Source organism: Protopterus annectens, chromosome 3.part0, assembly GCF_019279795.1.
Source record: "Protopterus annectens isolate FY-2018-M chromosome 3.part0, PAN1.0, whole genome shotgun sequence".
NCBI lineage: Eukaryota > Metazoa > Chordata > Ceratodontiformes > Protopteridae > Protopterus > Protopterus annectens.
In genome coordinates this window covers 55,825,048-55,849,434 of record NC_056731.1, presented here as the reverse complement: position 1 = coordinate 55,849,434, position 24,387 = coordinate 55,825,048, and the positions used below count along the sequence as shown (strand labels likewise).

Genomic DNA, 24,387 nt, shown 5'->3' with positions numbered 1-24,387 from the left:
TTTGATGATGGTCAAATCATGTGGTAATGTCACACAGCCATGTGAATGTCCAGGATCTGGGTAAGGAGGAGAAAGCAAAACCCACGGCTGTATGTGGGGCTGTTGTATGTGGGTAGATAACTGGGAGCCCCCATGGCCATGGGTTCAGCGGGTGCCTAATGCTGGCTATGCCTCTTTCTGTTGGCAGGAAAGCTCTAAAGGGCTTGGCACCAATACTTGTCTTTTAGTCAACTCAACTTGAGCTGCGTGGCAGTTTGGGTGAGTGGAAAGTGTCCTGAAACTTTGGAGGGTAGCTAGCTGTTATATCCTTGGCAGGATATACCCATATAGCTAAGGATTCTATGACTATTCGAACCTCTAATTTTATGGTGAATTTATTTACACAACTGAACCATTACTTTTTCAGACATTCGCTGTTTTTTTTTTTATATTTGCTAACACAGTCATTACCAGATCCATTGTTAGCATTTCTGGTGCCTTATGCAGCTCCCTGGTCTGGCACTCCATCTTCTGCTCCAAGCTGAGGAGAAAATAAGGGATGTTCTTTGTGTTTCACTGTTGCAGTCATCATATTTGGGTTATCTGCTTGCAAGTAGCCCTCAGTCAGCCTGATTATCAAAGCCTTGGGTCCTGCTTCGGTTGCTGTCTCATCTTCCATGACGTCAGGTAGTCAGGGGTATAAAGCATGCAGTCAATGCCATTCCATCAGTCTTTCTTGTCATGCGGTGCCTGAAGCAGAAGCAATTCACAAGTGCCAGTCGGCTGACTCCTGAAATTTTCGTTTTTGAGTTTCAGATCCAAAGTTTTCAACTAAGCTAATACCCTGTTGGGGAACCTTTTTCTTGCTCTAAACCAATGTCAGTAAAAGTTAACAATTGTATTTCTTGTGGAAAGCAAATACCTCATAAAGATTTTCATTCCTACTACATTCCTTGCCTAGGCCCAGACCACGACGTACCTCACTGTCAGTTTTGTGCCTCATTAAAATCTCTTACTAGTCGTCATCGGTTCATTTTTGCATCTAAATATTTTGGTACTCAGTTCAATTATCCAGAAATGGCTTCAGTAAGCCACCCGACTACCAACATTCTGAAAAAACTCAAAGATAAAGACAGAGACAGACCGCATAGGTCCAAAGCTGCCAACAACGCTTCTCCTAAGCTAGTCACCAGTTCACCGGTACTCAGTGAGGCACTTTCGCAGCCCCCGATACCTGCTACTTCAGATTCACAGGCCTCTACTGAGACCCATTCGGAGTCCGGTATGCCGCGCGATGCTTCTTTGACTGTGGGACCTGCTGACATCTCTACCTTGGATGGGTCTGGAGCTGCTGTTCAGGCACCGGCTTCTGAGGGTGTATTCAGGCCTACTGACTTGCATATTAAACCAATGCCATCTTCTTCTTCAAGGCCTAAAACTCGATCCATGCCCAGTAAACCGACGCCCAGACCGCAAGGTCAGGCCCCTATGCCTAAAAAACAAATGGTAAGAATGGCTGAAGACCTTATTACTCTAATCAGGGGAAGCCACCCTTCTCCCTCTAAGAGATCTAGAACTGATTTTCCTTCTGATTCTTCTGATCAGGATTCTGAAATTTCTGTTTTTTTCTGATGACCAGGATTTGCCCTTATCTACCTATGAGGATTCTGATGCAGAGGACTCTACTCCCTCTGCTTCCCCTCCAGAGGATTTCTCTTTTGGTGAAACCTTGCACACTCTTAGGGAGCATTTCCGCTGGGAAAGCCAGGATTACTCTGACTCCAAAAAGAGGCTTAGCAAATTACTCCTGCCTCAACACAGCCCTTTAGCTATCCCTCCTGTACTGGACAATGTTGAGGATGCCTTCTCGGAATCTAGCCTGACCCCTAATACCTTACCTCCTGCTCCCAGAAAACCTGATAGGTATTACAGGGTACCTGACTCTCACAAGTTTCTCTTTAAAAATCCTACTCCGGATACTGAGACCATTTCACAGGGACCCAAGGGCATTAAGGCCACTATTGCCAAAAATCTTACCCCCTCTGATAGAGATTCCAGGGCATTGGATAGATGGGGTAAGAAGGTATACACACCGAGTTTATTGTTTTTTACTTCTGCAACGTTAGCCATTAGGGCCTTAAACTGCCAGTTTCATATGTTGAAATATCAGCAGCATATTACTGGATTGCTTAAACAGAAAATGATGTTGATTCCTAACTGTGCTGAAAATAAAGAATTACAGGATTTAATGCATTCTGCTGAACAAGTGAGAAAACATAGTTTGCAATGTGGTTTTGATTCATTAGAGGCATCTTGCAGGGCTGCTGTCACTGGGTCTGTACTTAGAAGGCATGCTTGGCTTAAGGAGCAATCTTTGCCAGATCATGTTAAAGCTAAATTACTGGATGCTCCCTTAAACCATGACCGCCTGTTTGGCAACAAAGCAGAAGTAGTACTTAAAAAGATGGAGGAAAAAGTCAAATCTATGCAAACTGTTAAAGATTTCCTGCAAGTACAGCCTCCCAGATTTTGTAGGCATTGGCCCTCTAAGAATTGGGCCTTTCCTGCCTCTTCCAGGCCTTCTCAGTCCAAACCCAGAACCAGCAGAACACCCAGGCTTCAGCCCCGGGGTGCTCACAGGACTAAGCAGTGGGGGGGCTCCCACTTCCAAAGCAGGGAGTAGTAAGACTCCTCCCTATGGTAAACTGTCTCAATGACAACTTTAAAACCTTCCAAGCCCTGCTCAACTAACTGTTCCTTTAGGGGGAAAGATCGCCCTGCATGCAAAAAATTGGGAACTCATTACCCAGGACAAATGGGTTCTAAATATAGTTTCCCCAAGGATACAGATTCCACTTCCACCATTACCAACCCCAAACGGTTGGCCAGACCTACCTCCAAATCAGTGGGCAGAGGCTCAAAAGCAGGTTCTCTCTCTTTTAAGCATCATGGCTATTCAACCTGTCCAAGAAGAAGAATGGGGGCAAGGTTTTTACTCAAGACTTTTCCTGGTACCCAGGAAAGACGATTCCTGGCATCCTATCCTGGACCTGTCTAATCTGAACACATTTTTGGTAATCCCAAAATTCAAGATGCTAACTCTTCATCAGCTGCTTCCCATGCTAGGCAAAAATGCCTGGTTGGCAACACTGGATTTAAAGGAAGCCTACCTGCACATCCCAATAAGGGAATCTTGCAGAAGATACATATGCTTCAGAGCAGGTTATATGCACTATCAGTTCTCTGCACTGCCCTTTGGCTTATCTACTGCGCCCAGGGAATTCACAAAATGCCTAGCTCCAGTCATTGCATTTTGCAGGCAAAGAAATATTCAAATATACCCATACCTGGACGATTGTCTAATTCAGCCAGAAAGCCAGGACATACTATTAAATCATCTGGCATTTGTAAAGAAATTGCTAACTTCTCTGGGGTACACCATAAACAAAAAGAAATCAAGTCTTGTACCCTGCCAACAAATTGTATTCCTGAGAACAAGCTTGAATAAAACTTCCCAGATGGCCTACCTCACGCCAGAGAAACAAGTTCATTTGACAGCCTACTTCAATCTACTGGCCACAAAGACCCAGCTATCTGCAAGGAAAATACTGCAAGCACTGGGGTTCATGGCCTATTGCATTCTACTAATTCCATATGCAAGACTGCATATGAGGAAACTACAATGGTATCTAAAAAGCCTATTGTGTCAACATTCTCAGGATCTACAATCAGTAATTCCTATCATACTTTGTCTAAAGATAGAGTTCCTTTGGTGGACAGAGGCCTGCCACCAAAACAAGGGACTGCCATTCACTCTACCCCCTGCCACCCAAACCCTAACAACAGACACATCAGACTATGCATGGGGGGCTCACTTGGCAGGGCAGTGCATTCAGGACAAATGAAACCCGAGTCAAATGCACCTGAATATCAATCAAAAAGAAATGTTAGCTGTACAGAATGCTCTGACAGCCTTCAAGGACCACATTCTCCCAGGACAATTATTGGTAAAGACGGACAACACCACTGTTATGTGGTACATAAACAAGCAGGAGGGAACCCACTCATACCCTCTCAGCAGACTATACATGGCTCTGTGGAACACAGCCTTGAACTACCAAGTGTACCTACAGGCTCAGTTCCTGCCAGGAAAGCTAAATACATTGGCAGATGACCTAAGCAGAAATCTCTTGGACCCACATGAGTGGAAAGTGAAACCAAAGATATTCAACATGTTGAGAAAGAAATGGGGGTGCCCAGAGATAGACCTGTTTGCCTCCCCTCAGAACTACTAATTGGACAAATTCTGCACAAGGACTCCTCACAAACAAGCTTGAAAAGTGGATGCCCTGTCCTTCACATGAAAAAAACCTATCAGTTTATGCCTTTCCTCCTCTGCCTCAACTCTCCAAAGTGCTACTAAAGATCAAACAGGACAAACCAAGAACAATACTGATTGCACCGGACCGGCCACAGCAGCACTGGTACCCCCCCTTGCGCAGTGTGTCACTGCTGGCACCATGGCACCTGCCTCAGACCCCTGCCCTGCTGTCCCAATAGGATGGCCAGATTCTGCACCCACAGCTTCAAACCCTGAACCTTGCAGCCTGGCTAATTACCTGACCTCTCCGTTACCATCCCTCAGTAAGCAAGTGATGGATGTCATTCTGGATGCAAAAAGGCCTAGTACTAGAAAATCCTATGCTGAAAAACGGAAAATATTCTGTTCTTGGAGCCAAACTCAGGGGATGGGCACAGCAGTACCCAATTTACCCCATATTCTTCAATACTTAACTGAGATGCTTCACAAGGGCCTTTCCTTTTCTTCCATCAAAATTCATGTCTCAGCCATTTCAGCACATTACAACACAGAACCACCCCTCTTCTCTCATCCACTGTTGAAGCAATTCCTCAGAGGGGCCAAAAACTTAAGACCACCCAGGAGAGCCCCTACTCCAGCCTGGGACCTTAACTTTGTATTGGAAAAGCTCACTCTACCTCCCTTTGAGCCAGCTGCAAATGCAGAGTTGAAATTCCTTTCTTGGAAAACAGCCTTCCTTCTAGCCATCACTTCAGCAAGAAGGGTGTCTGAATTACAGGCCCTCATGGCAGTGGAGCCTTTCATCATCTTTCATGCGGACAGGGTGTCCCTCAGGACCAATCCCTCATTTATGCCCAAGATGGTATCCAGTGTGGCCCTTAGTCAGTCCATTCATTTGCCAACCTTCTTTTCTTATCCACAGAGCAAAGGGGAATGAATACTGCACTCCTTGGACATGCACAGACAACTTAGATTTTACTTGGACAGGACTAAGCCTCTCAGGAAATCTGAACAGCTGCTGGTGGCATTTGCTGTAGGGGCAGAGGGGAAGGACATTTCAAAGCAAACCATTTCTAAGTGGATAGGCCATTGCATTCATTTCTGCTATAAGCACCATGGAAAACCTACCCCACAGAGGATAAGACCACATTCAACCAGGGCTGCATCTACCTCTACAGCCTTTCTCAGAGGTGTTCCTACCAGAGACATCCTAGAAGCTGCTACCTGGAGTTCTGTACATACCTTCACCAAGTATTACCACTTGCTAATTTTTTTCTAAATCCAGAGCTGGTTTTGCCACTGCAGTCTTGCAGGGCCTTTTAGCTGGTCCAAATGCTATCTAATTGCCTCCTCCCATCCTTAGTTTTGGGAATTTGCCCAAATGTGATGACTGCAACAATGAAACATGAAGAACATAGTACAGTTGTGTACACTTATCATAAATGTACATGTTCGAGTGTATTCACTGTTGCAGTCTTGGTTGGCCTCCTTCCAGCCCCCTGACTTCTATTGACTATACCTCTATTCTTGTTTACTATGCTTAAAACTTTTTGGTGTATTTGCTTTTTTGTTGGAGGTGTAACCTTGTATATAATTGCTTTCCATTATGGGGGCACCTGACATCTGGGGCAAGAAAAACTGATGTAATGGCATCGGCTGCATGCTTTATACCCCTGACTACCTGACGTCATGGAAGATGAGACAGCAACCGACGCAGGACCCAAGACTTTGATAATCAGGCTGACTGAGGGCTCCCTGCAAGCAGATAACCCAAATGTGATGACTGCAACAGTGAATACACTTGAACATCTACATTTATGGTAAGTGCGCACAACTGTACTTTCTTTATACTGTAGTAATACACTTGTTACAACTGTAACAATTCTTGCTGCAGTCTAAATACCATCCAGGGAGCACTGAGGAGCTTCAGCCCTAACTGCAAAAGCAGTATTGGCATTCATTTCCGAATGCTGGTACTGTACTTCCTATCAGTCAGTATCTGCCAATCGCTGTCTCTGACACCTTGCACCCATTGAAACCAGCCCTTCACTCAATCATGCCACTACTCATCTGATCATTACAAATGTATGTCACTATAGATAATACATAAAAAGCATGACAGTTGGTGTAAAACATCCATATGAACAGGTATCATGTCTCCAGATGTGTAAATATGGGTTCCCATTGCTGGGTTTGAGGACTGCAGTTACAAGTCACAAAACAGTGTATTGTGAAGATTTTAAAGCTGTTTTTGCAGAACTATACCTTCCCACATCCTTCATGTGTTGGCTTCAATCCTATAACCCAGATTTACAATACACTATTTCTGAGGTCTCTGTATCTCAGAAAAGGGGCAAAACATGACACTGATTTGCAGTGTAAGCACCAGTTTCAGTCTTCTACGTGACTGCCATCTGTAAATGTACATCTCTGTAATAATAATAGTGACTTACACTGCAGCCATCATATCTAAATGGATCATGGGAGAGCAAGATGGCTGCCGTCCTATAGAGAGTGCTGAAACCCAGTAGAGCACCTTACCCAAACATTTTACATAAAATATAAGGGAGATAAAATTCTCTATATCACCAAATACATGGTACAGGCATAGGAGCATCTTACGGTACGAACTGGAATAAGAAATAAATCTGGATCCTCAGTAAAAAGACAGGATTTCTGCAGATAGGTGTAAGGATCTCTGCCACATGGGAACTTTGTGCTGAATATCTAAATGGATCATATTTATCAAGTTGAAGAAATAAAATAAGTAGAGTTTTTTATATTACAGTGCTGTCTTGTAATCATTTTCCACTTATTAGCTTAATCCACTTCAGTGTTGCAGGGAAGCCAGAGTTTTTCCTGTCACTCAACAGGTGTAAGGCAAAGATAATTATCCTAGATGGATCAGCTGTGCATTGCAGGATGCATGCACACACAAACAGCATGTACAAATATGGGCAACATTTTTTTAATTTAAAGTGTGCTACTGTTTACCTGAATTAAATATGAATTTTGCTAATTATTCAAGCTGAACCACGACATAGCAGTAAAACCATCTGCTTGCATTTCTAGTATCTCAAATTTAAGTAGGGGTGTGTTCATCAGAGACAAAGTTCAAGGGGGGAGGGGTTGGACGATTCAGTGATAGATGCCTAAATGACCCCCCCTTATATGGGGGGGGGGCAAACTGCTAGAAGTCTGGGACTACAGACATACAGCAACCACTGATGTGTGCTAGCAGGATGTATGCAGTAGGTGAGCATTTGATAGCATGATTACACCAGCATTCATGGAAATAGTATCCTTGACAGAAATAGACCTTTATGTACATTATAGGACTCATAATTTCCACACTCTGATGCAAAAGCTTCGTAAGGACTTCCAAAAAAAACATATTTATGGATAGCACAGAAAGACTGTTCCCTGAGTGGATGTCTGCAGGTTGAGAGGTATGCTTGCAAATGAGAGTGGCAGTTTCATGAAGCAGTTTTATTTTTATTTGAAACAGTAATACAGAATATTCAGATAATATGTTCAGTTTCTATACAAAGAAAGTGAGAAGAGAGGGAAGGCTAGTGACAGAAAAGATTGAAACATGTTTTCATCAGTAAAAACTTTCAGTCACAAGGATACCCTCTAATAGTCTACGAAGTCCAGAGTAAAAGTAGTACTTGTTGCATTAGGTGTTCAGCAGTCCTCTGGTAAGTGTAAGTTGTGCATTATATACTAAGACAGATGTACTTTTATTCGTAATGGTGAGCTGAATTGCTTAATTCAAAGAAGCATTGACAAAGGCCATTGTGCTATTGGCAGTGGATAGGGAACTGAGGTTTGCCTGAGGCTTCCTGCTTTTGTTAATTTCTAACTAAACGTGTACACACCCAGCATTGCCAAAAATAACTGACTGTATTTCAGGGTGGCAGGATTTGAAATGTTGCAAGTTTTTTTTTTTTTTATTTTAATCCCCTCACCACTGAGTTCTAGTCTTACTTAGGCTCCTTCACACTGCATTAATTGCCCCTGTTATGTGTCTGGTTATGGCTCGGCATGACTCTTCATGGAGAAAACCTCATAGTAACTGAGACCTGGTTTTACTACACCACTTGTGAGGCCAATCTATTGTACTGCATCTAATTTCCTTTTTTCGTATATCACCCCCCACACACCTTTTCATATAACAGTGCTACTAGTGTTGGGAATGAACACATGCTTTCTTGTGTTTTGGGCAGTGAGTTGCACAATGAGTATCAAACGTACAGTTCCTCCTTACATCTCTAGTGGTCACTGCAGCAGTAAAAGGTTTCCCTTTCTCCCTGGTGTTTACTCTTTCCATATGAGTAGCTCCTAGCACCTGGGCCATTACGCAAACCTGAGTTCCGGTATCATGGACATGTGATCTCTTCACGTATGACCAGGCTGCCATATGCTACTGAATTTTGCTTTTCTTGCACAGGTACGCCTTCAGCTAATTATATGGATCAATAATTATTATTCTATTTTTTGTTCTTGTAACTTTGTAAAGGTGGATAGCTAATGCAGTAGTCAATAACATTCATACACACTTCGTGAATACTAGTACAGAGTAACACATGAAGATAGTACACACAATACCTTGTTTTGTTCATGAGATCCTACAAGTAATAATGGTATTTTTCCCCATTTATTTAGAGGTGAAGGTTTGCTGAAGACTACCCAGGATTTATTTCATCAAGCAGAGGTAATTCAGTATACTTTATGTAATGTTTCTTCTGTCTAGTCTAAAGCAGTCTGCTACTGTTAGATATTGCATCTAACTGCATGAATTCTCATTTTCATTTCATGTACATCGTGTAGATGGAACTTAAATTCCAGTCTGTTATTTTTTCCGGCTGGTATTGCCACAAAATCAGATTGCTTTGCTTACAACACACTTTGATGTGAAGAAATGTGACGCACTAAATCACTAGGTCTTAGATTCTGTCAGAGACTTACAAAGAAAATCCTTTAGCAATGCATTTTATATATATTTTGCATATTAAGTAGTTATACTAAGTACACATTTGAAGATGTTTAATATTTCAGTGGTAAGTAACAAATAAAAAGTATAGCAACCGTACTTTGGTGGGGGCAGTGGCGGCTCGTGCCATTGGACTGCAAGACTGCAGGCCCCCCAAGCTGTGAAGAAAAGGAAAAGAAAGTTTAAAAAAATAAAACATTTATAAAAAAATTATTTCAATTCAAATCTGCAGTGCTTTTCTTTCCTTTGTCCCAGAACTTGAACTGCGCAATTGCGCATGCTCGGTGAGTTCTGTATTTTTTTTTATTATTACTTTCTGTAAATCTGGACTCAGGACTGTTGTAAAAGCAGTCCAGATTAATGAGCGAAGGCATCAGTGTGATGCCCAGAAGTCTGTGGGGTTTAACCGCACAGTAAACTGGAAGGGGATTGGACTGCCACATCCACAGTCACATAAGTGACGTGGAAGGCTGGATGGCTACTGATTGGTTCTTGCTCTCTTTTTGAAAAAGAGAGCAAGAAACAATCAGTAGACTAGCACTAGCACAGTACTTTTGCTACCAGTCCATTGGTGAAATAACTTGTTTGCCTTTGGTTTTTGCTGAGAGAGTCAGAGTTGAACTTTGATTCCTATCCTTCCTAAATTCTGTGTTGTCTCAATTTGCCTGTGTTCACTGTTCGTTCACCTTCTTACAACAGTGAGTCACTAAGTGATGTAGAGTCTGTCTTTACCATTTGTAATTTCTTGCTAGTTTTGGAGGCATTTTCTCTTTTGCTAAGAACTATAGTACATAATGCATTTATTTTATAGGCGACCGTAACATAAGTGAAAATGTGTCTTTGTACTTTGTACTTAGTACTTGTGTACACAGTTCATCAGGTTTACTAATTAATTGAAAGCTAGACTGGCTTGTGACAAGGATGTTTTTAAGCTTAAAAAATGTACAGTATACCTGCATGTATATATTCTGGCCCTGGGTTAGTCCGCTAATATGAAATGCATTCTACACTAAAATATGAAGACTTCTTTGTACATTCAAATGACTGATGATGAATCTGTGTACTGTCTGCATAATGTTTAATAATCTCTCATACCAAATATCAGGGACAAGATGGCAGTAGTTTCTGCTAGTCACTTGTAGTTGGCTGATATACACTTTTGAGAGGTATTTGTCAACTTTAGTGTGATTATTTTTTTTTTTTTTTTTTTTTAGTGGTTCACAAAACTGAGGTTACCTGTATGGAGCAAGCCAATGTTTCCTGTTGCCCACTGCAGTGCAACTGTGAAGATAGCTTATATAATTTAAGTGGTGTAGTAGGGGTGATGTCTCCCACAAACTGGGGTGCAAGAGAGTATGCCCTCAAGCAAAAAATAATTATTTGCACTTTTTATGTTTTAGTTATGCTTATTGATAATAAGATCCATACCTTGCTTTCCACAGTTACAGTTCAGACTGGAAGACCAGTTTTTGTTATGTTTTTAGTCTTCATTTGCTGAGGGGATGCCAGTCTGTGGAACTGAATAGGTTACCAGATGACCTGGCTATAGCTTTGTTCCATGTAAGTCATTTTTCCAGATAAAATTTATCTCTGAGAAACAACACATTTGAGTATAGTTGGCTTACCTGGTTAAAATGAATAATTATTTAATTCTATGTCTGCTTTATTTTGGTCATAATAAAACAGAGGTCAGAGCCAGTCATGGAAAACTATGGTTGCAAGACAGACAACCTATAGTTGGACAGAACACTGGTCAGTCACAGGATGTAAGCACATACAGAAATTGTTTGCTTCTATTTTTTTAAATGGGGAGGGGCATGCCTGTTTTTGAAGGGTTCCCTCTAGGGAGGAATCTTAGGGTCTATATTACATAAACGAAGTTTCAGAACTTCGAATACCATATGGTCGACACCATATGATCAAAGTTCTGAAACTTTAAATCTCTAAAAAAAAAAAACACCTAAACAAACAAAAGTAAATGCTTTAGCAGGGGGGTAAGCACCCCCACCCCCGTTACTTAAATATACCAACTCTGAGATCGTGCTACAGTGTAGGAAAGGGAAATCTTCCCTTTCCATGTCATTCTCTGTCAAAGTGCAATCTCAGACCCGAATCTTAATGGTAAATGACAAGAAGTTCAACAAATCTAAGGGGCATCAGTGTATATCATATCTTTACTAATATTCATATTATATATGTTTGAGTTTATCAAAGCAATGCTTTCATGCTGAAGACTCTACTGATGATGCAATTTTATATGACAGTAGTTTTATCAGAGGAAATAGTCATTCTGTAATGTTATGAATCACGTAAACTGCGGTTCTGTGTACTGAGGGACATTTAAGATACAATTTTTATTAATATTCCCATGACATTGCATTTTCTGTTTTCAGCATTTCATTGTAGTCATTTGATTTATTTATGTTACTTCCTAATAGTAAGCTGAAAGTACTTTTATACAGCTCAGACACTAGCTTTTTAGTTTATCCAGTACAGAAATATTAATCTAAAATCAAAATCTTAGATTTGCATTTGTTGAATTGAATGTGGAAAAATTGCAGCTGTTGATTTAAGTTTAACATGTGTGCATAGTGAGGAAGCAAGTTTGGACTTTTCATTACTTCTGAGATAATTATAACATACCCATCTTCTATGTATGTATGTATTTATTTATTTATGCATGCTGACTGGGTTAGTGGAATGGTTCAAAACTCTTTTCAGCCATAACTCCCATCCATTTGGCAATGACATCAGCAATTATAATGGTATATAAATTGTGGTAACCAGATCATGCCAAGATCGTAAAGGCATAACAATTGCTGAGACCGACAATATATACAGGCACACAGATACAATATAAGAAAATATTAATGTATACATGATGCACACAGTCAACTAAACAAGTCATACTGAAAAAAAAAACATTTCTGAAACTGTAAATCAGTCACACGTGGTGTCCATACAGTGGTTAACAATGCTAACCAGTGTCTCTGAAACCAGTGCATTTGCTTTCTAGTGTGAGAGGCTTCTTCATTTTTTAATTGCAAAATGCTTTCTATTGAGCATATTTTGTTTAGGCAGATTGTTCCAACAGGCTTGGGCCAATTTGCAAATGATTTTTAACATATAGTTAAAGAGATGGGAGGTATGATTAAATTGATGGCCTCATTGTATCTGTGTGAATAGAGACATTTAATTTTTTGTATGGGGTGGACTGAAACTATCTTTAAGTAATTTAAAAATTGAGCGTATTAAGCATGGCATTTCCTCTAGCAGAAACAGGGGGCCACTTTGATTTTTGGATAGTAGTCCACGTTACTTTCAACCATTCCTCATTGTAAATGTGAGCCCGTTGTGCCAACGAGAATTCTTTAGATACCCGTTTGTTTAACTGTCTGAACTTAACACTAACTTGGCAGTTCTAAATAAAGGCTATAGACTGGATTTGGAAGGAAATTTGTTCGGCAAATAGCAATTGCCAAAATTCTCTGTCAGAAAAGATATTTGTTTTATGTAGGCAGTAGTGCTGCTATAACATTTCTAATAACTTAGCTGTCCTCAATTGCATAAAAAACATGAAGTCATTGTTTTCTGATGCAGGGGACATTCTGAATGACAGACTCATGTTCTGATGCAGTAACAAAAACTATTTTTGTTGATAGGTTTATACATTTTAATTATTAATATTAAATATGGCTGAAGGACCGTGCCATATCTCTCAACTGTACAGATTTTCACAGAATGTCCAGATTTTTGTCTCTAAATTTTGGTCTGTTCCTCTTAAAATTGTTTTTTGACAAATCGCTAGGATGATCTAAGGATTAAAGCCACTAAATAATGACATGTATTTGATTTCCAGACTTCATATCCTTCAGAAAATGCATGTTAACACAAATCCAGTTATTCTAACAACTTTCTATGTTTATAAGACCAATATTTAAAATGTGTCCCTATTTTTGGGCCTTTGTCCCCCCATTTTGTTGGGCTTTGTCCAGATTTCTTGCTCTTAGGTTGAGAGTATGACAAATGTATCAGGGCTATCACCATCAGCCAGAGACATTTCAAATTGTGATATAACTTGTACCCCACTCCCCCAGGCAGTGACTTTGGATGTGTCCAAGCAAGGCAAGAAGCAGTTATGCAGTTCAAGTGTGCAGACAGAGTATCCCCCCATCCAAGGTAGACACAAGTACAGTGGCTTTTCATCTGTCCTCGATTTTGCAGAATGTTCTGGTTTTCTGTCATGTTTTTATACTGTTGATTTATGCTTCTTATTATTCAGAAAATGCATGTTGTTTCTTGTTGGCTGCATGTTAATTGGTACTTTTATAAAACTGAATATAAATTATAAGTAAAGGAGATGAGGAGTGGTTTGAGTTGACTTGAGTGCTGCTTGTTTTTTTTATACTTGATTTTGACTGGCATTCCAGTAATATATTTAAAAATTAATTTATTTTTTCATGCCTCACAACATTTTTGTTTCCATGTAGATATTAAGCAAGCTGTCATGATGTAGCCAATGCATTGAAATATTTTTTTTTCTCTACTTCATTTTGACTTGATTGGACTCTTATAATGATGGTTTGGCACCCAGGGCAGCATATTTAATTAAGTCCCAGTTTTTGTGTTTTTTAGCATGGCTCCACCCCTTTCTAGTTGACCACACCCCATTCACATTGACCCCACCCATTCAGCTGTCTCCTGCAACCCCCCCTTGACATTACCAGCCACCACTGGGGGGGGGTAAGTAATTGACATCCAGTAATGCTGATGTTTAAGAAAATATGTGACACACAGTGCTAGCATTACACACCATTTACTGCAGATTTAATTTAGGCATTAAGCGGCCAATTTTCGCATTAATTGGTCAACACACACATTTGAAAACTTGCATTCTGTGGCAAGATGTCTACAGATACTGAGAAAGAAACAAGATGTTATATAACTCAGTTTGATTTTGTTTGATGTTTTAGTGAGATTTACTATCTGTTAAAGTTAACCAGCAGTCATACATTTTGAAAGCAGACGTCAAGCTATAACCAAACCATCAGTGGAGTTACCTGATAAAGATTTTTGTTGTGTTTAGTAGAGAGGTAACAATACATGGAAATCTGCTGAATAGGTTAAAGAAAAAAAAGCATTAATGATTGTATGGTACATAAAGCAGAAAAATCTTTGCTAGATCTGATTTTTTTCCATATATCCTGGTTAGGGGCTTCAGATCCAGCACCTTGTGGATGCATTCATTCCTGCTACGGGGCAAGAGCTGCAGCCATTCTTTCTATTAGTAAGGAAAGAGTTTAATTGGACAGTTTCTTCTCTTCAGAAGAGAAATTCTGGCCTTAGGGAGTGTACCAGTTAGCCAGTTGTACAGACATCCCACTTCCAGCTCAACCTAACCCTGGCCCATAGCAGCCATGGTGCCTCTTTCACTGTTGCCTTGGATGCTGTGTGTGTGTGTGTGTGTGTGTGTGTGTGTGTGTGTGTGTGTGTGTGTGTGTGTGTGTGTGTGTGTGTGTGTGTGTGTGTGTGTGTGTGTGTGTGTGTGTGTGTGCGCGCGCGCGCCTCCCTGCACATCCGAACCCCTCTGTCTTACTCTGCAGTAGTGTCACTTTAACCTGTATACCAAATTTGCCCTTACATTACAGTGCAAGTGTCTGACACTGGGTGGAGCTGCCTTCCTTCTCCCAGGATAGACAAACAAACAAATGCCACCCACACCTTCCTGCCATTCCTACTCTTCAATGCCACTACTCAAGCACAGGTTTCCTGGGGCATAGTCTGGGCTTCATGCTTCTTCACCCCAGAGCTGGAATTGGTAGATCTGAATTTGTTTCAAATGAGAATATTGAAACTTAACATTTGAAACAAACAAGGCTGATGCAGAAATATGTTAGACCAATAAAAAAATCCTGAAAATACAGAAGTGCATTTCTCCTAAGGAGGCTGGACTCACCACACTGCAGACTATTTATGTTGTTTCACAAATGCCTCAGCATGGCACCGTTACCCCTTTTCACAAATTATATCCCTGACTCATGCAGAAAGTTAGTTGGTGACTTTTAAAGGGTAACTTATATAGTATAATTAATATGACACATACACACACACACACACACACACACACACACACACACACACACACAGCTGAAAAAGGGTCCTTAGACTAGTTCACTTACCTGGTTAACAAATGTAAAATAAAATTAACACCCCTTGTAGCTATTGGTGTGTATAAAAAATGTTGTGTGGGCTAGTCACATCAGCTTATTAAAGTGTGGTTATTGATGATTTTGCAGCATTGGTTACTATTGCACAATGGCATACATTTCTTTGTGTGCTGTGTTATCTGTATAGCCATTACTAATGCCTGAGATCATAAGCAGTTCTGAACAGGCATATGCAGTTCCAGAATTTACTAGTGTTTACTTGTTCACTGCTTACTTTGCCATGAGTTGTAAAGTTTTCATAACTTACTTAGCCATAGAATTGTCTAACATTCCAAGTGAGTTGCATGTTTTCAGGCTTTGTAAATCCTTGTTTAACTATTGTCTATTACCTTGTATTTTGTCTGTGGAGCTTTTCTCCCCAGGCCTCCACTGAAAATGGGCTCATTTCAGCCCAGTGGATTTTCCTGGTCAACAAAAGCAAATAAAATAAAAATAATGCACAAAGACTCTGGAACACACACTTTTCAGTGGAGTAACAAAGGTTTTGCAGTTATTTAAGCTTTCAGGTTGACAGGAGCATTTACTTATGTTGGATTCAGTGAGTAAGTGTCTTCTTGTACCTAGAAGGGGAAGTAAATCACTTGTTTCATACTGGCTAAAAAAGACAAGTGCCAGATGTGGAAAGAAAATGTACAATGCAGCGCAGCTTAGATGCTTAGTATGTTATCTACTCATCAGAGGTAGACTGTGCATGTGTGCACCCGTCTGTGAGACTGAAACTTTAGACGGCTGAGTTTCGCCTGCTATAATACTGAAGGTTTGCTGTGCATGTTACGTTAGAGTTGGCATTCATTTAGCAGAGAAGGTAAAAGCTCAGGAGACTGCTCTGACACCTAGTGAGAAAATGTATCACAATTCACAATATGTGTATGGAGACTAGTTAAATTCAAAGAAGGAAAAGAAGTTGTTATAATTTGAAATTTGTTAGTCTGTCAAAGAAAGGAATCTTTGTGAGGCAAATGTTTTGGTTAACACAAAATGTAAATTTGAAATAATGTCTTGTTTACAGTGAAGAGATATGTTATGAAAAGGCTAATACATATAATGTAGTGATTTATTTAAAAGTGTTCATGTACAAGCACAACTGTAGTAGTTAATGAACTGTAAATAACTGTTATATTTCATAATCTGAATGTAAATGTTGGTTTTATAGAGTAACTTAAAAGGTAATCCTATTTGAAAATGTTGCCTCTAAAAAGTTTTTGCTGTATCTTGTTTTGAAAATTTGTCATCTCTTGGCCAAGATTGTGGCTGAAAATGGTCTCTGGAGTAGTTTACTTACTAGGTTACCAATATTAAATTAAATTATAATTAATTATTGCATGCAAAACAGGCTGTTACTTCGATTTTGCTAATGCCTGAACTGCAGTAGGTAAATGCTGGACTTGAGGTTATGGCTTGATCTATTGTTTGGGGAAAATAATTTTCTTTTCAAAACAAGTTTATTGTTTTAACATACAAGAGAAATATCATAACAATTTTATACAAGTAATTAAAAATAGATATGATTATAACATTCAACAAAACAAATAAAGTATTTACAAAGACATCCACTACAATCAGATCAATTAATTAAACTAAAATACCATGCTATTGAAATTAGGATTTTTTTAACAAATTTTGTAAATTATCCCATACAATATAATAAGATGTTTTTCTAGTTGTTCTTGACCTAATTGTGTTTATTTCCATATGGCACACTATATTCATAACATTTTTAAATTCATTGAATGAAGGAGGTGTATCTGAAATCCAATTTCTGGTTATTATTTTCCTAGCCACTGCTAGAATAGACCATAACAAGGGAAGCTTAACCTTTTTACCACTTTGAGGTACAGGTGTGTTGAATAATATAAGAGATTTAGAAATAATGAAATTATCTGTAAAAAGAGCCTGCAAAAATTCATTAACTGACTTCCAGTATTCTTTCAATTTTATACAGTCATAAAACATATGAGCCCAGTCAGCATTAATTTCTACATTACATCTCTTACATAGATTATCTTTATTATTTATTTTATTCATCATCAAAGGTGTATAAAAGATCTATGTAAAAATGTCCATGTATAAAGTCTCCAGACAATGGAAGACGTAGTTCTATAGGCAGATTCCAATATATATTGTTTATCTTGTTGATTTGGTGGGTCCTCATTAATAGAAGTGAAATAATTCCAGTATGTATCTACACTGTAAAAAGTTTCTTGTCTGATAATTTTATGTATGTATGAAAGTTTACCTTTATCAGAAACTTTATGTTGTAAATTTAATATCAAGTAATCAATCAGTATTGGAATAGATTCTTTAACTGTTATAGACATTAGATCTATTTTATCAATGAGATGTTGTCTAAAGGTCTGAATTTCTAACCAGCAAGTTTCTCTTAGATCAAATTCTTGTTTTAAGAAATCTAGATTTTTAACTTTATTATCAGATATCAACTGATACCAGTACTTTAGATCATTATCTATAGCTAAATGAGTTCCTTCAGAAGTAGATGACAAAAGCATACCCTGAGTATACATTATAGGGAATATAATAAAATTCCATTCCCTATACTTAGGGTGCATGAATATAAAGTTACGATAGCTAATAATAATATTTAATGGGTAACAAACCACATGTTTAGGTGTAATAGGTGAAGTACAAAATTCCTTTAGTAACCATAACATGGAGTTATTTACAATCATATTTTTATGTGTTAAGGAGATTTTCATGAAGTGCATACTAAATAGCTCCCAATAATCTTTCCATTTTATGACATATGACTGATCTATTAATAAAGTAATAACTTTTACAATAGAAGAGATAGTATATAAATTAAAGTCTGGAAAAGAAATACCCCTTGAGACCAGCTATTAGTATGTTTCTTTAATGCAATCCTAGGTCTATTAGGTGCCCATAGGAAATTTAACATTAGTGTATTCAGTTTCTTGATAATTATTTTTGTAGGTGGAAGTATTATTGATTGTATTAAGTATAAAATCTTGGGGAATATTATCATTTTAATAATTGTAAGTCTCTCCTCCATAGTAAAATACATATTATTCCAGGTATTAAAAGATTTTGTATATTAAGAAAACAGGTATTATAATTATTATATATAATAGATTTAATATATTTAGATAGTATTATACCTAAATAAGTTATCTGACCTGAATTGGGTACATATTTAGTAAAATCACTAATGAGAATATTTTTTCGTATATATAGGTAGTATTTTAGTTTTTCTTCATTGAATATTAAACCAGAAATACTTTTAAAATTCATAATTTTATCAAATAGAGACTGCATAGAAGAATTAGATCCTGCTGATGTAATTAGAACATCATCTGCAAAAGTTGAATTTTGGATGTTGTATTTTCATCTATTTCAAAACCCTTTATGTCAGTACTGTTTCTGATCAAATTAGCCCAAGGCTCCATTACTAAAGTGAATAATAGTGGAGAAAGTGGACATCCTTGTTTTGTACCTTTAAAATGGGTATTTTGTGAAACATATGTTCCTACCTTAATATAAGCCAATGTTCCTTTGTATAAATGCTCAATTAGATTTACAAATGCATCTGAGAAGTTTGTGCACTTCAGTAAGGTAAACAAATAGTCCCAACTTACTGAATCAAATGCTGAACTTATATCAAGACTAATAAGTGTTAAATCTTTATTTTTCCTATTTGCAAAATCAATTAATGTTAAAGTTCTTCTTATATTATCAAAAGTATTTCTGTTTACAATGAAGTCTGTCTGATCTATATCTATAATGCCGGGGATGACTGTCTTCAATCTATCAGCAAAAATACTCATAAACATTTTATAATCAACATTAAGTAATGAGATGGGCCAATATGAAGTACATCTAGTTGGATCTTTATTAGGTTTTAAAATTGGCGAAATAAATGTATATTGCCAAGATGGGGGGGTTATTAACTCAGTTTGGGCCAAAATAAAAACCTTATGTATTAATGAATATGTACTTTTAGAAAGGATTTTATATATCTCTGGTATAATACCATCATTACCCGGTGCTTTGTTTGATTTAAGCTTATTTATTTGTGTAATAACCTCTGTATATGAAATACTTTTGTCCAATAGTTTAATCTGTTGTTTATTAAGCTTTTTATTCATGTTTGTGGTTATAAACTCCTTTATTTTATCTTTAGGTTCCATGTTAATGTTATTATGGTTAATTTTGTGAAAGTGATTTCTAAATTCATCTAGTATTTCTGGTATACTAGAAACATTCTTCTTTTCCTTAGAGAAAAGATTTCTTTGATATGGTTTTGTTTATTCAACCTTTTTGTTTTATTTTTAAGTCTATGTAAGTATTTGGGGCTTATTGAATAAGACAAAACTTGTATTTCTCTAAAGTTATTTTAACTTTATGAGTTAAAATTTCTTTGTATTTCTCATTTAGTTTGTTTATTTCTTCAATAACTTTCTTGTCCATAATATTTTCTTTATTATTATGTTTATAAGAGTCTAATTTACTTTGAATATCTAACAATTCCTTATCCCAAGATTTCCTTTTATTATTATACCATCTGATACTTTGTCCATATAGATATGATTTTAAGGCATCCCAAATATAGACAATGGAGACTTCAGGAGTATTATTTATGTCTAAAAATGTTTTACTTCTGAAAGTATATATTCTTTATAGTCTTTTAGTTGAGTTAAGTATGCTGGTATCCTTTTGATCTGAACATTATGAGTATTTTTATCATGAATTCAAAACAATTGAATTATGATCAGATATAGGACATGAAATGATTTTGGAATTAATTAAATCTGTTACCATCTGGTTAGAAATAAAGACCCTATCTATTTTTGAATAAGTTTTGTATCTGTTAGAAAAAAGGTGTATGGTAATGATTTTGAATCTATCTGATTATTAATATCATTCAAATGATAAGAATTAGCAAAATCATTTAAATGTTTTGCATTAGATGTAATTCTTCTTTTTCCTATAGTGGTAGTATCACTTTCATGTAGTATACAATTAAAGTCACCAGCTAAAATAATATCTCCTATAGAGAATGATATGATCTTATCAAGATGATGTTTCACTGTATTAATACCAATTCCAGGTATCCAATATACATTAATTAAAGTGTAAGTCTTCCCATTAATTTGTATTGTAACCATACAAAACATTCCTTTGTCATCCTGATAAGACTTAATGGTTTTAGGAATGGGCATACTTTTATTCCATTCTGAGTGTGCTCTGAACTAACCAATACTGTATATTTGTTTGTGGCTAGTTTATGAATATCTTTTTTCAAGAGATGGGTTTCTTGCAGGAAGACTAAGTTGGCCTTATGTAAATTAATGTATCTTATTAGGCTTGCCCTTTTACACGGATTATTCAATCCATTAATGTTTAAAGAAATTCCTTTTAAAGATGTCATTTGGCATTTTTAAAACTTAAGAATCTTATGATCAAAATAACAAATAACAACATAAGTAATGTTACATCTCCTCCTTTAGGTGTACCTTTAAATATAGCTGTATTTATTGAATCTCTTATGGGATTTTGTATAGGATTCAATTTTGTTTGTAGTGACAATGAGTGTACAAAATATATTGTGGATGTCAAAACTATATACATATAACAATGAACAAGTGAAAATAATGTAAGGATTAAACCTTGCATCCAGCCTGGAGTTAAAAACTCCAACTTAGAGTAGTATTTACCACTCAAGTTAACCCCCTACCCTAAGCAGCAGTACCTCAGCTACCACCTTATCAATTTAATACTGGTTATATTTAACTTAAATTAACAGCTTTCAATTTAATTATCTAGCAAGACAAGACTACACATTTGATAAAACAGCATCATATAAACTAAAATAAACCTTTTTTAAAAAAAACTATTCATACTACTATATACATCTATGTAATATAATACACTTGTATTCAAATAGCATTCAAATAATCTTGATATTAGGAACCAAGAGGAAAGAGAGAAATAAAAGACGTGAAAGAGGGAGAGAGAGTGAAAGAAAGAGAGAGAGAGAAAAAAAAAGGCATATTTACATATTAATTTATTCAAAGTATGTAAAAATAAGTTCTAACATTCATTTAAATCAAAAACTTTGGCTAATATGATTCAGACATTACATATATTAAGATGTATCTATTTTCTGTCATGTAAATGCAGTCAACAGCTTCCAAAAAAAACCCTTGAATTGCTTGTATATGAGCATTTTACTCATACTCATTATTGTCAATAGAATAAAATATTATATTTATAGAAATTGTTATAAATCATACTGCATAGTTATGCAAATTCTCAGAAACACTTGCATTATTGTAAAAAAAGCCATCTGTATTTTGTATGTCTATACAACTGCTTTAAAATATATCACATGACAATTTCTTCCAGAATAGAGTTATAAAGTTATTTATGCTTGTCAATCAGATGAATTAAATGAGTTATAGTAATGTATATGTTTGGAACATAAGTTTTAACACAGATTAGTATGCAGCAGTCAAGTAGATTTTCAAAAACACTTGAATAAATGTTTCATTTTCTATGCCTTCTAAAATAAGACATTTACTTACTACAAGAAAATGCATCATTTAAAATCATTATAACTGACATATTTTATGAATTATAACATAGATATTTAAGTAATTATATAAAATAACTCACATTTAAATGTTAAAGAGTTCATTTTCCTTCACATAGTCGCATTTGCATCAGTTCTACTTCCTGATAGAGTGTTCTTCCTGAATCTGATGTGTCAGTGTGATATCTAGGTCAAAGGTCAAATTGACTGCTTTCAGCTTCTCTGAGAATTCTGAGTTGAAGCTTTTAAAACAACGCGAGGACACTGTTCATGAGGTAGCCCACATCCCAGATTGTCTCCCTTAACATTTTGGTGGGAAACTTGTTAAAAACTAGTGACAAACATTCATTTAGCAGTGTAAATGCATCTAAACATGACAAAACCTTTGTGATGTATTTTACAGGTTATTACAGCCTCTATGTAAGTGAAATTAAGCCCAAAGTTATTAATAAGTAATAAAACTCAATATTTTGTCCCAACTCAATTTTTATGCAAATCTTATTATTTACTGTGTCTATATGATCAAAAGCATTTCTATATATTAATATGAAAAAAATAAAGAGAAAGAATAAAGAAAAGAAAAAGAGTAGAAGATAAAAGAGTGTACAGCAGAAATAAAAAAAAATGTAAGAGAAAGCTGTAAGAAGTATATACAATGGAATATTACTTACTGTTTATATTAATAGAGTTAAAAATAAAACATATTATTTACTATTATTTAGTTCTAATTATTATTAGTTAAAGCATGACAGATTATTTACAAACAAGCATAAGCAGTATAATCAAGAAAGTATAATTGGGAATAGCATTTGAAGAACATATAAACTTTTACAAGGAATAAATATGTTATTATTCCATTTATCATATTTTCATTACTCTTCTCTCCTGCCCTCCCCACCCTTTACCCACTACATAATCTAAATAGAATGTCATTGTTTAAACAAAGAAAAGAAGAAAGGAGAAAAAAGAAAAAAATGTATCAAATTACTGACCTTACTTCTCTTTTCAGAAAGAAAACAAATTGAATAATAGCTTGTTATTAGTTCCTCAGATATTTTGACTGGTTATGAAACAAAACATTTCTTTGCACACAGAGAATAACTTTGATTAAATCTTTTTCAGAATATTTGTGGCTTTCTGGAAATGCAGGAACTATATTTAAAAATATTAACAATGAAGTAAAATGATGAGAGAAAAAAAAAAACATAGAACAAATCATTTGTTTTTTAGTCTCTTCTTCTTCTCTGAAGTCTTCCACGAAGTTTCAGTTGCCAGTCTCTTTAATGAAGGACTAGCCCATTCCATTTGGTCTATTTTATCCAAAATCTTATTTTTTTTGATAAACAGTAAAACAGAGTCTAGGTCATCAAGAATTTTAGGACCATCAGGAAGGAAGATTTTTAGCTTGGCAGGAAACAGAAGGTATGTTTTAAACTGTGCTTTTAAGCTCCTTATTAGTGGCAGAAAAACTTTTCTTTTAGCTATTACCAAGGAAGAATAGTCATTGTCAAAGCACAGTTGTCTCATTAATCTTAACAGGAGCTTTAGCCCAAGCAGATTCTGAACCATCTCTTTATCAAAAGATGATAGAAATCTAACTATAACTGACCTAGGATAGTTTTGTTAGAGTTAGTATTAGCTATAGATCTATGTGCTCTTCGATACCAAAAGAGAATGCTTCTGGTAAGTCTAAAGTTTTAGGGAGCCATGTTGTTAAAAGTAATATTATTACCTTCAATATTTTCTGGCAGTCCAAAATCCTGATGTTATTGCCTAGATCTATTTTCCAGGTCATCCAGCTTTGTTTGTAAATGTGTATTTTGTTTCAGCAGAAACTCAATGTTGATTTCCTCTTCTTGGATTCTATTTTCCATGTCATTCACAGCTTCTTCTATGCCTGTCATCTGGATCTTCTGTTGTTGCAGGTCTATATGTAACAAGTCTATTTGTTTTGTAGTTTTTTCTATGAAGGTATCAATTTTAGTATCCATTTTATCCATCTTAGCAGTTAGTTGCTGGATTATAGTTATCAGAGACTGAAGTTCTTTCTTGATGCTGGAGTCTTGAGAATTTGTCTTACTGGAACTCATTTCAGACTGATAAACTGACAGGAAAATTTCCAAAGTGATTTCTGACAGGAATATTGTTAAAATTTCCTTTCTGTTTTAGATATAGTTCAAGAACTATATAAAACAAACATATTTAGAAAGAAAATTACTTCAAAATTAATTTTTAAGTAATTAATTCCTATCAGTGTAATGAAATTGGTGGAGCTGAAGAAATCTGCTGCTATCCT

At 36.5% G+C, this 24,387-nt stretch overlaps 1 protein-coding gene across 1 annotated transcript in view; it reads left to right on the top strand.

The window, feature by feature from the left end:
• The window catches only part of CTNNAL1 (catenin alpha like 1), a 1,837,423-nt gene that overhangs the window by 1,610,755 nt on the left and 202,281 nt on the right, over positions 1-24,387 (top strand). Inside the window, exon 15 of the mRNA XM_044064584.1 lies at positions 8,969-9,017. Within this exon, the coding sequence (XP_043920519.1) occupies positions 8,969-9,017 (49 nt within the window). The remainder of the gene's footprint in view (positions 1-8,968; positions 9,018-24,387) is intronic.